The sequence below is a fragment of the Paralichthys olivaceus genome, chromosome 7, assembly GCF_024713975.1.
Source record: "Paralichthys olivaceus isolate ysfri-2021 chromosome 7, ASM2471397v2, whole genome shotgun sequence".
Lineage (NCBI taxonomy): Eukaryota > Metazoa > Chordata > Actinopteri > Pleuronectiformes > Paralichthyidae > Paralichthys > Paralichthys olivaceus.
This window is the reverse complement of record NC_091099.1, coordinates 15,090,726-15,104,110: the sequence shown is the minus strand read 5'-3', so window position 1 is coordinate 15,104,110 and position 13,385 is coordinate 15,090,726. Positions and strand designations below refer to the sequence as shown.

The window sequence follows — 13,385 nt, the reverse complement described above, 5'->3', positions numbered from 1 at the left end:
AGATCATTTGCATGCTAGTATTTGGGATTGGACTCTGGATTAAGCACCACTGACTGCCATGAACTTGCCACATAATATACCCATCTCTTCCTCCAGATATTTGTAAGAACTCTCAAACTCCTGAAAGAAAAACACAGGATTAGACTTTGAACCATCACATGCGTGACAGTAGAAATGAGGGGTTTAATCATCAAATAAAATGAGGGAGAATAACATTGATCTCCAAATATCTAAATACTGCCCTGTACCCTCTCAACACACATAACAGAAATGGTAAAAATGCACCAGGGCTGCAGTCCAGTTAATTTCCTTCTTTTCTATATGTTACCGCCCTATGAATCTGGCTTGGACTGCATACAGTGTAGGGATGGAGCTTATCAATTTCATATTACTTTTTGGACCGTCCCTGCTGCAGACATGATACAGTACAGCAGATACTCCCAGCAGTCGTCTGCAGGAAGGACAGGGGATACTGTCCTGCCTTCATTTGTATTTCCATCCTTGAGAGGGAGTCCCACAGGGAGTCCGAAAATAAACACATACAAATAGTCTGCCATGTATCGATGCACTGAAATCAAATTCTCACTATTTTCCCTAAATCCAGACCCTTCAGAACACTTCTTTCTTTTCTTGCTGGTTGTAAATAGACTTTGTGAACCTGTTAGAGCAGCCTCTAACTCCTGCCATAATGTGGATATTTTTGATCAGGTAGGTAATAAGCAATACACTATAATTAATCGTATACGCCATACTTTGAAATATTACTTACCGAGTCTGATTGTGACTCCTTTTGCATTCTGGGATGTCGAGGGTAGCACTCCTGTTTCTTCACCTGCTTTCTCGGCTTGCCATGGGGCCCACCTCTTCAACAAAGAGTGCTCTAACTCAAAAACACACAATTGTGATGTGTACAATCTAATTTAATGTATTTATTTATGTATTTTTGCCAACTTTGTATAGTGTATAAATATCTATAAATATATGAAAAAATGACAGTACTGTATAGATTTTAGCTGCCTGGTAAGGTTAATAGTATATACTTGGTAGACTAAAAGAAAAAGCGTAGAGCTGTTCAAAAGCCAGTTATTGAGAAAATGCTTTCTGTAAAACCTGGTGCCACTGGCTCTTTTTATATTCTAGGTTTCGTTTATGGTTCATTTTTTTATTTTAATTTATTTTTTTATTCTGGCCAGTGGGATCCAAAGTGTGTGTTGTTCTTCTTTCCGTCCGTTTCTTTGTTGATCGGTTGGTTTGTTGTTTTTTCTTGACAAGACACAGCGAGGTTCTGGCAGCCAGGAGAGTGCAGTGGAACGCAGACTGGGACCCTGTGCAGTAGCGTGTGCGTGTGCGTGTGTGTGTTCTAGGTGTGCGTCCGTCCATAGTAGTGCTAGTGCTCTCTGTGCAGTGCCTCCTCCCTCCCTCGCTCCTCCCTCGCTCTGATGTAGTTAGTCATGTGACGCAGTGCGTGCTAAGGTGCAAGATGACTGTGTTTGCTGAAGCTGGCAGATGCCCTCTCTCTCTCTCTCTCTCTCTCTCTCTCTCTCTCTCTCTCTCTCTCTCTCTCTCTCTCTCTCTCTTGTCTCCCCCACCACACATATACTCTGCTTCTTCATCACAATGCTTCATTTTAATCCTCCACCAAGTATAGATTTCCACTTCCTCCGCTCAATTGTTCATTTACTTACATTCAGTTGGCAATGTGAACACCACCAGTCTAATTTCCCAGTAATCCATGCTTCCTCATTTATCAGTGATTATTTGCCCATTAGCAGCTCTCATCCATCACCCACCACATTACCACTGTGTTTATCTGCAGGACTCTGTGGACCAGAGAACGATTTTGCACAAAAAAGGAGAAGGGATCCATGCAACTCACCCCTGGTCACACTTTCACGCTTTCCTTGTTTGTCTGCACGGACTCTGAGGAGACGGGCAGCTGCCGGCTCAGCTCACAGAAACACAAAGCAGCCATACTCAGAAGTCAAGCACAGAGTTGTGACTCAAATCTATGTTGTGGTGGCTTCACTGCTGCCCTGTTTGTAGCATGAGAAAAGCCTTAAAGATCGGACCAACTACACAAAAAAAGTAGTGGGATAGAGCATTTGCAGTGGACTATTATTACCTTCCCTTTCCCACACCAGATTTATTACTCAGTATTCCGATGTGTTGCTTGGTTGCTCTGTATATATCTGTGTAGTACTTCTGTTGATGTCCTTGTATTAGGATAGTAATGGGTTCTTACTGGGTGTCCTCTGCAGACGTCCTCCTCCTCCTCCCTCCTCAGATTTCCTCCAAAACTTCAAACATTCCATCTGAATCTCAAGCGTGAAGCGTTTTTGAGATGATTAGACTTCACGTTGGCTGAGAGCAAAACAGCAGAAGTACTGAACCACAGGCGTTTCCACAGAAGCCATGATAATAATCAAGGAGTCTTGTCTTTGCTCACGTCCCTCTGAGAACCGCAAATCCTGAAACTTGGCTGCACACTCAGTATTAAGACCCTCACACGCACCCCTTCGCTCCTCCAAACCCACCTCCGCCCTGACTACACCTAGCTCTGAGAGGCGCCTGGGTCACCCACTGGTTTATGGAGCCACTGGCCTCCCAGGGAGAAGAGAAAGGTGAGGTAGGTGAGGAGGTGGGAGAGCCCTGGGAGGTGGCAGAGAGGTGCGGCGCTGTGGGTCACATTCTGGGTCAGGAGGGAAGGGTGGGAGGGCGTCTCGAGGTCAAACCCAGTAGCACTTTAGTTTTGCGTTCCATGTTTTTTTAGCCTCTCCTGTTTTTTGGCCGAGCGGACTGTGATCTTACTGGTTGATTTTCTCGTTCTCCTCCACCCATCAGTGTTACAGAGTGTGTTGGGTGGACGGAGCCATGGAGCTGAGCTCTGATTTTGTTCCATATTAAAAAATAATTTTTACTACACCTGTGTGCAGAGATTCATTTGTCTGTCTAATTGTGTTTTCTGAGGTTTCTTCAACAGTGTATCTGACAGTGGAGCAAAATATGTAAATAATTAAACATCATACCTGTATGGTATGAGGTTTAACATATTTAACATACCAAAGACAAATAACCAACATGCTGCTGTAGCTAAATCAATTACTTGATTAAGTCATTAATTGGCTGACAGAAGATTTACAGTGTTGATAATTGACCTATTGTTTGAGTCAATTTTCATGTTCGAGGTTTAACTCACTAGGTTGTCATGGTCCCCAGTGGGTGAATCCTAAAAATGTTTGTGACCCTCCGAGTTAACACCCACTATAAGGTTGGAATGAAATATCTCGACAACTACGGGATGAGTTGCGATGACATTTGCGACTGATCTTCTAGGTCACAAGAGGATAAACTCTATGTACTTGGATGATTTCACCTTTCATGTTGCACCATCATCAGATCAAACCTTTACCTACTTTGTTTCATGGTCAATCACTATAATAACCTACACCACTGCTAATTAGTGCTAATTGGCTGTAAACAAAGATTAATAACTCAGTAAACATTCATTTTGCTAAACATCAGCAAATTAGCTCAGTCATTATGAGCAGGGGTGTTACAATAGAGTAGGCAAAGCAGACAATTGCCTGGGGCCCTGAGCTGAGAGGGGCCCAAACAGGAAAGGGCCTTCACACTGTCATCGTTAAACTGGAGGGATCGGTTGTAGCATTACAATTTCAATAGACTGTCAATAGGGCCCCAAAAATGCATGGAAACTACCTGCAGATTAAACTTTTTCGAGAACCCTACATAGCTGTAGCTGTAGGATGTAGCTCTACTTGTACCCTGGTGTTTTCAAATGTAATTACAATGAAATTAAACAGTAATATAAGTGATTAGAACCTGTAATGATGCCATTTGGATTCAATGTGTAGCATCCATTTGCTGATAGACACAATTTGTGAAGCTTGTTTTTGACTTTGAGAGCAATTAAAAATGTGTAAACTAGAAAGCCTCCACTCTGAGCTCCACATCACACAGCTACATGCTTCACTCGGAAGAATCTTTCATCCCATTTTCAAGGATGGTGACAGATTTTCTCATGTTGCTTAATTAGCTCCTGCATTGTTCATGCAGTGTCTCATTTCTGACACCACAGTTACTCTGAGGTTAGCTGTGTGTTGTAGGTTCAATCCATAACACATGAAATTACATAAACAAGAGGTATTTCTGGCAACATCTACCCGATAGTAAAGAGTGCAATCTCCATCTCATCAAATTACAAAATAGCCTGTCTTCTACATGGCAGAAAACAATTGTGTCTTGATTTAAAATGTCTTTATTTCACGCCTGAATCCCCCTCGGCTCACCACTGTCTACCTCCTTAGCATGACACGCACCAAAGCTGACTCAAACTTTAAATGGAAAAGATGACAATGCAATTTACTCCAAACCCTCTGTGCAAGATTTCCCTATTAAGTACAGAAGTCAAAGAAGAGGCAGCGAGGAGATAAGCCTGAGAACAGTGAAGCAGTGAAGCGGAGAGAGCACCTCCGAGGCCCGACACAAAAAAGAGGGGTCTTAGTGCCTGAGCTGTCTCTTTGTGTCTCTCTAAATATTAATTCCAGGCTGTTCTGTGGCAGACATGGAAACACGCTATTGAATCGACAGAGAAACCGAGGAGATTCTCTGCAGAACATCAGGAGCAGAGTTGGGCAGATAAACACAGGCAAGCATTCAGGCAGCCGAGCTCCTGCAGACATGGGGCTGAGGTTTCATCCCTCCCTGAACTACAACAGACGGCTGCAGGCAAGCCAAGCACATCAACTCAACGGGAGACCCTCGCTTGCATCACCTCCATCTATTTATAGAAACCCCGCACCCACCTTTTTTTCCTCATTCTTTAAGCTCCCTCTGTAAGAGTTATCTCACTTTCCCCCTGTATTTTTAGTATTGGTGTCATTTCTAAGATTCTGGTTTGCTGTGTTACATGTGAATCATGCAGATGCAAAACAACTGTACTGCGGAGATGAACAATCAGAGGAGAGCTGAGTGTCTGCAGGTTTTCATTTCAAACAGAGAGCAGCAGGTGCTTCCACTGATGGCTTCCTCCTCTCTGACTCTCAGCCTCAATAAGTGAAATCTACTGTAATCTTTGACTGGAAGGGAACTCTGCGCCTGCACACTTTATTCCTGCTGCATGGATCCCTGTCAATTTATAATTAGAAATGCCAATAATGTGCACATTGTGCTCAGGAGAAAGACGCAGGAAATGAGACTGTCAGTTTCAATGATGCAGGCGTTTCCCTGTAGTTATTTTTTAGAGAAGATAATGAACAGTTTCCAGACTTGGCACCACAGCATGTCAGGAGAGAAAGACTGGGGAACAAGCAACACAAGCAACAGCTTGGTAAGGATAGGCTCCACCGACTGCCAGTGTTGGACAGATGGAGGAAAGAAAGGGAGCAAGAAGGGATGTGACAGAGGTGAAGAAGTGGTGTGAGTCCAAGGAAATGAGACGAAAAGAGGAGGATTGGGAAGGAGTGTGAATTGAAGAATATGTGTGGAGACGATGTTTCACAAACTGTTTCTTCTAATCAATGTTGTAAATACTGTTGTTTTGTTTATGAGGCATCTATTGCACTTCTGTCTGTCCTGGGCTCACTAAGGTTTCTATATACTTTTCCTCCTGTTAATAGGTAGTTCTCTCTGACTCTCGTTGAAGGATTAAGGACAGAGGATGCCACACCTTGTTAAGACCTATGAGACAAATTGTGATTTGTGAATATGAGCTATACAAATAAAATTTGATTGATTGATTGGTTGATTGATGTGATTGTTATTGTCAAATTTAATGATTCAAAGGTTAAGGAGTGGGATTTTAAATTGTCATTCAGAGTCCCACCTGAAATGTTAAACTATATTTGAACCATGTGGGATCTTAAGAGATGTATTACATCCATTAGATAGAAATCACACTGGTTTGTTTTGTGCAAAAAAAAGGTGAAATTAAGAATATGCATCTATATCTATGTCTGTGGAAAAATAACCCTGATGTCCAGTTTACACAGTTTTTTCCTGCTGGCATAAATGCACCAGGAGGTGAGCGTCCGCTGGATTTAACTGGGACGCAGGTGTTAATGTTGTATAGATGGTGTACGGACATTTTCTCCTGCTATCAGAGGTGGGTGATAACTCCCTGTTTCGAATCGACGCTGTTATCAAGATGCCATGCAAATTTCAAGCCATCCATCATTTTTACATAACATCATATCTTTTCTGGGCTGGAGCCACTGTGGCATCACACTGCCATCCAGTGGATGCATGGAGTGACTTTCAAAGCTGGAGCCTGGCAACTAAGTGATCTCCAGGTGGGCGAATTGAAAAAAACGTCAGGTTAATTTTAAATTAAAAAAATCACAAAACAGGTTTGCAACCTGTACTGTAAACACAACGCTCTACCGCCAAAACAGACAAGACCAGAATTCCACTAAAAAAAGTGAATACTTCCGCCAAGGCCCAACAGTCACTTCACATTTATCTGCACCACATTTCAGATATATCACATTCCTGCCATCAGATGCTACAGATATTTCAGAACAAGACTGGCAAACAGCTTCTACCCACAGAGCCATCAGGATCATGAATACACACAGCTCCTCACCACTAGCAAACACTAACACACACTTCACACACACAACAACAACTTTTACCTGTTGCAACACTGTTCACCATATCATTCCTCTGCGGCTGCTATTTGCACAAATACATATACAGTATGTGTAATCCTAAATGTAATGGGTTTTTCACTTACTCAGATCCTTAAACCAAGTTTAATGGTAATCCATCCTGTAGTTTTTGTATGATCATGCTTACAAACAAACAAACACACAAAAATAAAGAAATTACATAAAAATAGACTTTACAGAAATGATCTTTCACTCTCAGACAATATAAATTAATTGTATTTACACATATATATAATAATGAGTCTAGTAGTGCAACAGTGGTGCAATCTCCAACTCCACTGTTATCTAGGTGTGTTGTTTGACAACCAAAAATAAAACCATTTGGACTATTTCAGCTCATCTTGCAGGACTGTTGAAAGACAAATTAAAAGATATTCAACACCTTGGTCTAGACATTTTGCTCATATGTAGTTTGCTTAGTTTTCCAGTGTAATGGTGTTACTGCAGATAAACTGCTGAAAGTTGAATGAGCTGCTGACTGTAAAATGGAACCTTTTTCCACACTGCAACATAAAATAATAATAATAAAGACATGATTTGTATAGGACAGGTGTTAAAGAAATAAAGCCCAGACCAAAAACTGATGTGATGTAAACTGTGCGCATTTAAGCTTTCACTTCAGACTCACTTCAGCTGTAATAGGCTGCTCTAACACCACATCACCTAGCAACGGAAACCTGTTTACCTAAAACCACCACCAGACGGAGAGGTGAACAAAGAGCCTCACGGTGCAAGAACGTCCCAAGAGTTCTTGCACAACAGGTTACCTCTTCTCTTTCTGAGGTATAGTTTATATCTGCTGTAAACACAAATACAGTGGCACTGTTGCTAATGGAGTAATTGTTGCATTGTTTCCTACAGATGCCGTCATCACTTTTAACAGAACTCTGAGTTGGGTTGGATTCAGTCAAACTTGAAAACAAGGCAGTTACAGCTTGTCTTTTATTTGTGCTTCCACAGCAACCACATGCCCTGAGGGGTTCTATCAAACATCAGCGTTGTGGGTGGAGGATTCTGTTACAGACGTCGCAGATGGCTGAGCCGAGGAGCACAGTCATGCCAACTGCTGGAACAAGAGGCACAGGGGGGCAACTGACAAGGGATGCACCCAAAGTCTATAATACTTCTTACAGGGCATCATATGGTGAAAGGGAGCACGGTGAGGTGGGGGGAGGTTACTTGACATGTAACTCTCAATGGTTTGGGTTCTAATGGTCAATATTTGTATGTTTGTCTTAGATCCAGCCAGGGTGAGTTTAATATCTTACCTCAGACATCCCAGTGAGACGGGCTTCACAGCAAACCAGAGGCCAGCGATATATTACAGGCCCAGTCTGGACCACACTGACAACCCTCAGTTTGGGTAAGTGTCACTGTGAGTGGTTCCCAACACCTCTACTACAGACGGTTCAGTTAAACAGCAGCTGGATTTATATATTAAATAACCACAGATATCTTAATCTAGTAATGTTGAAATCAGTGGTTCATAAATGGGGGTTCACGGATTCCCTGGGGCTCAGTGGCTGTCATGATTCTGCCACTGTCGCTCTGAACTTTTGAGCATGAAAGGCTGGTTCTGTTTTATGGACCCTTTGGTTTATTGACTTTTACCTATGTGTCCTTGTGTTTAGGTTTGTCTCAGTTGTTTGCCCCTGAGTTCTCCGCTTCCTGTTTTATTTTGAAATTATGATCCTTGTGTATTTCTGGCTTAACTTCCTGTCTTTCTCCCATTTTTCCCGCCCCTGTGATTGTCTGCCCCTTCTCATGTGTTTCACCTGTGTTCAATCATCCTTGTGTATATAAGTCTCAGTGCTTCCCTTCGTCTTGGTCAGTTTGTTGTCTTTTGCTGTGCTTGCCATTGTGTTTCCCTCTACCTCATGTTTTGTTAGTTGATCTTATCATCCTGTCACCTTGTTCATTCACTTCAGCTTGTTGCAGTCTTTTCTAGTTTCCAGCCTTTTTCTGTTTTGTTCATGTAAATACCTTTGGCATGATTAAAGGAAACCTTTTGTTTACCTTGCTTCTACATTTTGGGTCCACCTGCACACCTCACCTTGACAGTGGCACACTGTCAGAGGGTCTGTGAAAAGTTTCCTAACACATCGATTAAAATGATCATGATATGTGGGTATTCTGTGATGACATGGTGAACATGTTTTCAATACATGTCTAATATCTAAGAAAATCCAAGAATTTTGTGGAAGTGTGAAAAACAGCAAAGCTTGCAAGGCAGTTAACTCTGAATGTAAAAAAATACAGACTATGTCAAATTATTCTACGGGACATAAATGATGGGATGCTCAGAGTATATCTGATCTCAATCAATCAATCAAATCTTATTTGTAAAGCCCACATTCACAAATCACAGTTTGCCTCATAGGGTTTGACAAGGTGCAACATCTTCTGTTCTTAACCCTCGACGAGAGTGATGAAGAACTGTCAAAACCCTTTTAACTGGGAATAAAACACAGACACCTTAGAGAGAGCAAGTGAGGGATGCCTCTCCCAGGACGGACAGAAAAGCAATAGACGATGTGTAGCAGATCACAAAACAACATTCACTTATAGAGGGTCCTTGGATAAGAAAACATGAGAACCTCTGGCCTATATCAAGCGCACAAATAATGCACCATAATGCGACTCCATAAAGATAGTAAGAATAAGAAATATACAAATAACTTGTCTAACACAAAAATGTGCTACAGGACAGTCCAAAGGATTTTAAATTATGAAGCGGCCTTATCAGACAGAAATGATTAAAAACCCCTCCGCTCCAGTTCAGCAGAGGTGAATATAAATAAGATGTGGAAAGGTGGTGCATGATTGGTTGGTTCGTTCATTCTCAGCAAATAGCCTGATTACATCCAAGTGTTACTTCAGACTCGGCTGTGTTGTTTTGTCCACAGGCTCCTGTTATCTAACAACTTCCTGACTCAAACTAAACTTCATTACAAGCCTCACATCCGCGCTGATTGTTCAGGGCCTTTGCCAAACCTCATTAACAAGCCCAGAGACAGCGGTTTCCATCAGCTGAGGACTCACCTGCAGCCAGAGACTGGTGAAGAGGAGAAGGTAAATCCATCTATGTAAATACACTCAGGAGGGGTTGGAACGTTTCACAGATATCATGAATAACCAAACGCTACATTTCTAATTATTTGTCTTCATGAATTATGTTTCTTCAGACAGAATACCAAAGATGGTTTGTGCCTCATTGTCTCACACGAACAGGTAAAATAAAGTTTGAATGAAAAGTTCATCTGAGATTTGAGGTTAATGAAACCACATTTAAATTCACGAATCAGGATTTTTGTTTGGATCTTGAAACTTGATAACTTGATATATCAAGATCCATTAATTATTCTCTAAGAAATCAATGAAAATGTCAGAAATGTGTGGATCAGCCAAGCTGGGTCGTGTCCCATCCTTTAACCAAGTTTCATGAAAATCCGTTCTGCTGTTTTTTGTGTAATCTTGTTCATAAACAACAAAACCCTCTGACAGGAGTGAAAACATAACCTCCTTGGCAAAGGTTTTAAATAGATTTTTGAAAATATATCATAGGCTGCTGTGACACAATAAAATAAATATCGACTTGATAAGTTGAGTTTATTCTTCCTCCAGTTTCCCAGAAGCCTGTGACTATAGGTCCCAAAGGAGAGACTGGTTTCACTGAGGGAACCAACCTTCAGCTAATCACCTTTCAGGAGAAAAACAGCAGCAGGGTGAGTTTCTCTAATGATGGTTCTACATTTATATCTTCATGCTGTCAAAAATAAATATGAAAACTTTATAACAATTATTTGACTTTACTAACAAGTAAAACCTAGTAATTTTTAATTCCACAGAGCAATGGAGCTCCATCATTTTCCGAGAATGATTTTATGAACACGTAACTTCTCCATTGCATTGGATGATATGTACCTTGAGTACAGGGCTGTTCATTTAAAGTCATATACACTTCCCTGCCTTTGTACTGCACTTAGAAATGTTTATTGAGATGAGTGATCTTGCTGACTTTCCTCTACTTCAAATGTTTTTGTCTTTGTAAACTTCATGTTCAGGCTGAACCTCAGCAGACCCGCGGCTCAGTGATGAAACACGACTTCTTACTCCCGTCATTTCTGCAGGTTGATGCACAGAACTCACTTAAATAGACAAAAGCAAAAAATGAAGTTGTAGTTCTGTTATGTGTGATGTTTGACAAGCTCTTCCTGTGCTTCTGTTTGAGGGGGCTGAGCCGATTCCAGGCCTCTGTAGCCGTTCTTGTCGAGAAACAGGATTCACTCGAGGTGCTAGCGCCCCCTTGGCCTGTCCAGTGAGTATTGACCCCCCCTCCCATGTTGCCAGCGGTGGCAGATTTAGATTTTATCACTTTGACTTCCCTTTGCTCTTCTAGACTTCACCTCCCCCACAGCCCCAGAGTGACAGTAATGGACTAACTGTGAAGCGCATTGGAAAAAAGGTTGAACATTTTCATTTTATTGTCGCTTCCTGTTACCTCTGTGTTTAGAGCTGTTGTTTTTTACTCTCTTGTGTGTGTTGTGTTTTTCAGGAGCCCACTGGGTCTCTTCTAAATTCAAGCAACCAGGTTTTCCCTAATGCACCTTTTGATCGTTCACACTTCACTACACATTATAGGAGCAAGTGAGTGCATTTGGTACTTTCAGCAGTGATGAAACAAGTGTTTGGAGAAACCTCTATTAGAAGTTGAATTGAAAATGTTGTATAAGTAAACTAGAAGGGCGCTCAGAGAGTGTATCTCGCCATGTTAAAGAAAGTGAAAAAAGAACTCCTGAATGTTTATATGGAACCGCTCTACAGTTGGTGGGTTCTTCCTTGGCCTATAGCGCCACTATTTCACAAAGTTTCACTTAAATCGGTTTGGTGATTTTTATATAAACCGGCAAAAAGACAGACAAACAGCAGTGAAAACAAATCCTCCTCAGTGGAGGAAATAAAATGCACAAGTATTATTATTGATTTTACAATATCAATTGTTTTTATATTATTATTATCATTAAAGTAGTAGTATAGTAGTAGTTGTACAACAGGAGTAGAAGTAGAAGTAGTAAGATGCATTAATATAAAATAATGTAACTATTGTCATAGAACGCAGCTATATAAGGTTTATTAGTATAAATATGTTAATCATTATTCATACACATTTGTTATTTTAATCTACCATAGTGGATCAACTATTCTAAAATTGTTTTGCATTTAAAATGTATGTGTAATGTGTTAAATTAATATACTGGAATAAAATGAAAATAAAAACAGCAGAGGTCAATATAACATTGAAACACAAATACCTCAGTGTACATTATTGAGTTAATGTTTTAATGACATTCCACCACTGACTTTCAGCTGAGACTAACTATGTTGTACTGTGATAAATATCATTGAATACACACAAGTTTAAAACCTTGTTGTGTTCCAGGTTCTGTCATGACGCTGATGTAGAAAAGCTGAGATCAGGCCCCTCTGCTGCAGGAATCATCAGAGCAAACATGGACAACAGCTACAGTCGTCGGGACATGGACAGGTGCACACGATGAACATGTGAAGAACCAACATGCCCCTGTTTCCTTTGATTAACATGACTTCTTTTTATTTCACAGATTCATCTTTAGAGGCTAAAACCTGAGATGTTACCTTCATGGCTACCAATCACAAAAATAAATTCTATTTTCTTGTTAGGGTTGTGGTTTGTTTGCAGATGAATAAAATCTGTGTAATTTCTTTTGTGGAAGATCAGTTTCAATATTATTTCTTTATGATTAAACCCTGATAACCTTAATCACTCCCACATCTGTGGTGTTTTACAAAAGTCCTGTCAAAAACTAATAAAAACCTGTCTAATTTTCTTTTCTTTGTTTAGTCCTTTTTGTTTGACAGTCAGACAGTTGTGTGAAGTAGAGAGGGAGTGAAGGGGACGATGCATTGTCTTTGACTGCCTCCCTCTCACTGACCTACAGAGAATGAGAGGAGTGTAAACCAATGAGCAAAATAATTACACTCAGACTGAGTATGCCACTGATTCCCATGAAAGTCTGTGCTGTGTCAGACTGTTTGCCACCCACAGCTTTGGAATGAGAGCCTGGACTGAGGAGGAGGAGGAGGAGGAGGAGGACTGAGTTCATACACTACAGCTCCATACAGAACTCCATACAGTACACATACTGCGGTACACAATCTACAGTGGCTTTACAGTAATAACACAAGTCAAATAAAACAAGATTTCTGTGTCAACATTTCATTAATATCTCAGAAAATAATTCATGGATCTTGATGAAAAACAATTTTTGGGCATGTTTACTGGATAAATATCTATGAGTTTATCTAATTTGCTGTGAATCCGAATAAGAATCTGGATGCAGTGACTTCAAAAGTTGATTTCATAAGGGGACTGTTGGGCCTTGACAGAGGTCTAGTTTGCCTATAATCTTCCTATCTTTTTGATCCGTCCTCCATTTTGAATGCTAAGTGGTCAACTTATCATAAAATGTATTTTCCCCAGAGGTTTACTCCCAATCACTTTGCTGATATAATGTTAATTTTCATTCATCTATGGCCAAACAATCAGTTTATATTTTAAAATAATTGACAGTAGCAGCCCTAGATATGACACAAAACTGTATATGTGATAAATACAGTGTGCAAAAGGGACAATGTTGCGTGTCGGTTTGAGTTTTTTTT

At 40.7% G+C, this 13,385-nt stretch overlaps 1 protein-coding gene across 2 annotated transcripts; it reads left to right on the top strand.

The window, feature by feature from the left end:
- The first annotated feature begins 7,389 nt into the window (after positions 1 to 7,389).
- On the top strand, positions 7,390 to 13,107 carry saxo4 (stabilizer of axonemal microtubules 4). 2 transcript variants are annotated; one of them, XM_020078571.2, is made up of 12 exons: positions 7,390 to 7,469; positions 7,647 to 7,845; positions 7,926 to 8,049; positions 9,593 to 9,758; positions 9,872 to 9,917; positions 10,311 to 10,411; positions 10,751 to 10,816; positions 10,918 to 11,004; positions 11,086 to 11,151; positions 11,242 to 11,333; positions 12,127 to 12,231; positions 12,308 to 13,107. In XM_020078571.2, the coding sequence occupies exons 2-12, from the start codon at positions 7,719 to 7,721 to the stop codon at positions 12,324 to 12,326; spliced, it is 999 nt and encodes a 332-aa protein (XP_019934130.1). In that variant the 5' UTR covers positions 7,390 to 7,469; positions 7,647 to 7,718; the 3' UTR covers positions 12,327 to 13,107. The 2 variants fall into 2 exon arrangements, with proteins under 2 accessions (XP_019934130.1, XP_069384487.1); XM_069528386.1 differs by lacking the exons at positions 7,390 to 7,469; positions 7,647 to 7,845; positions 7,926 to 8,049 and adding an exon at positions 8,837 to 9,473 and having other exon boundaries at positions 12,308 to 13,100.
- The last annotated feature ends 278 nt before the right edge of the window (positions 13,108 to 13,385 follow it).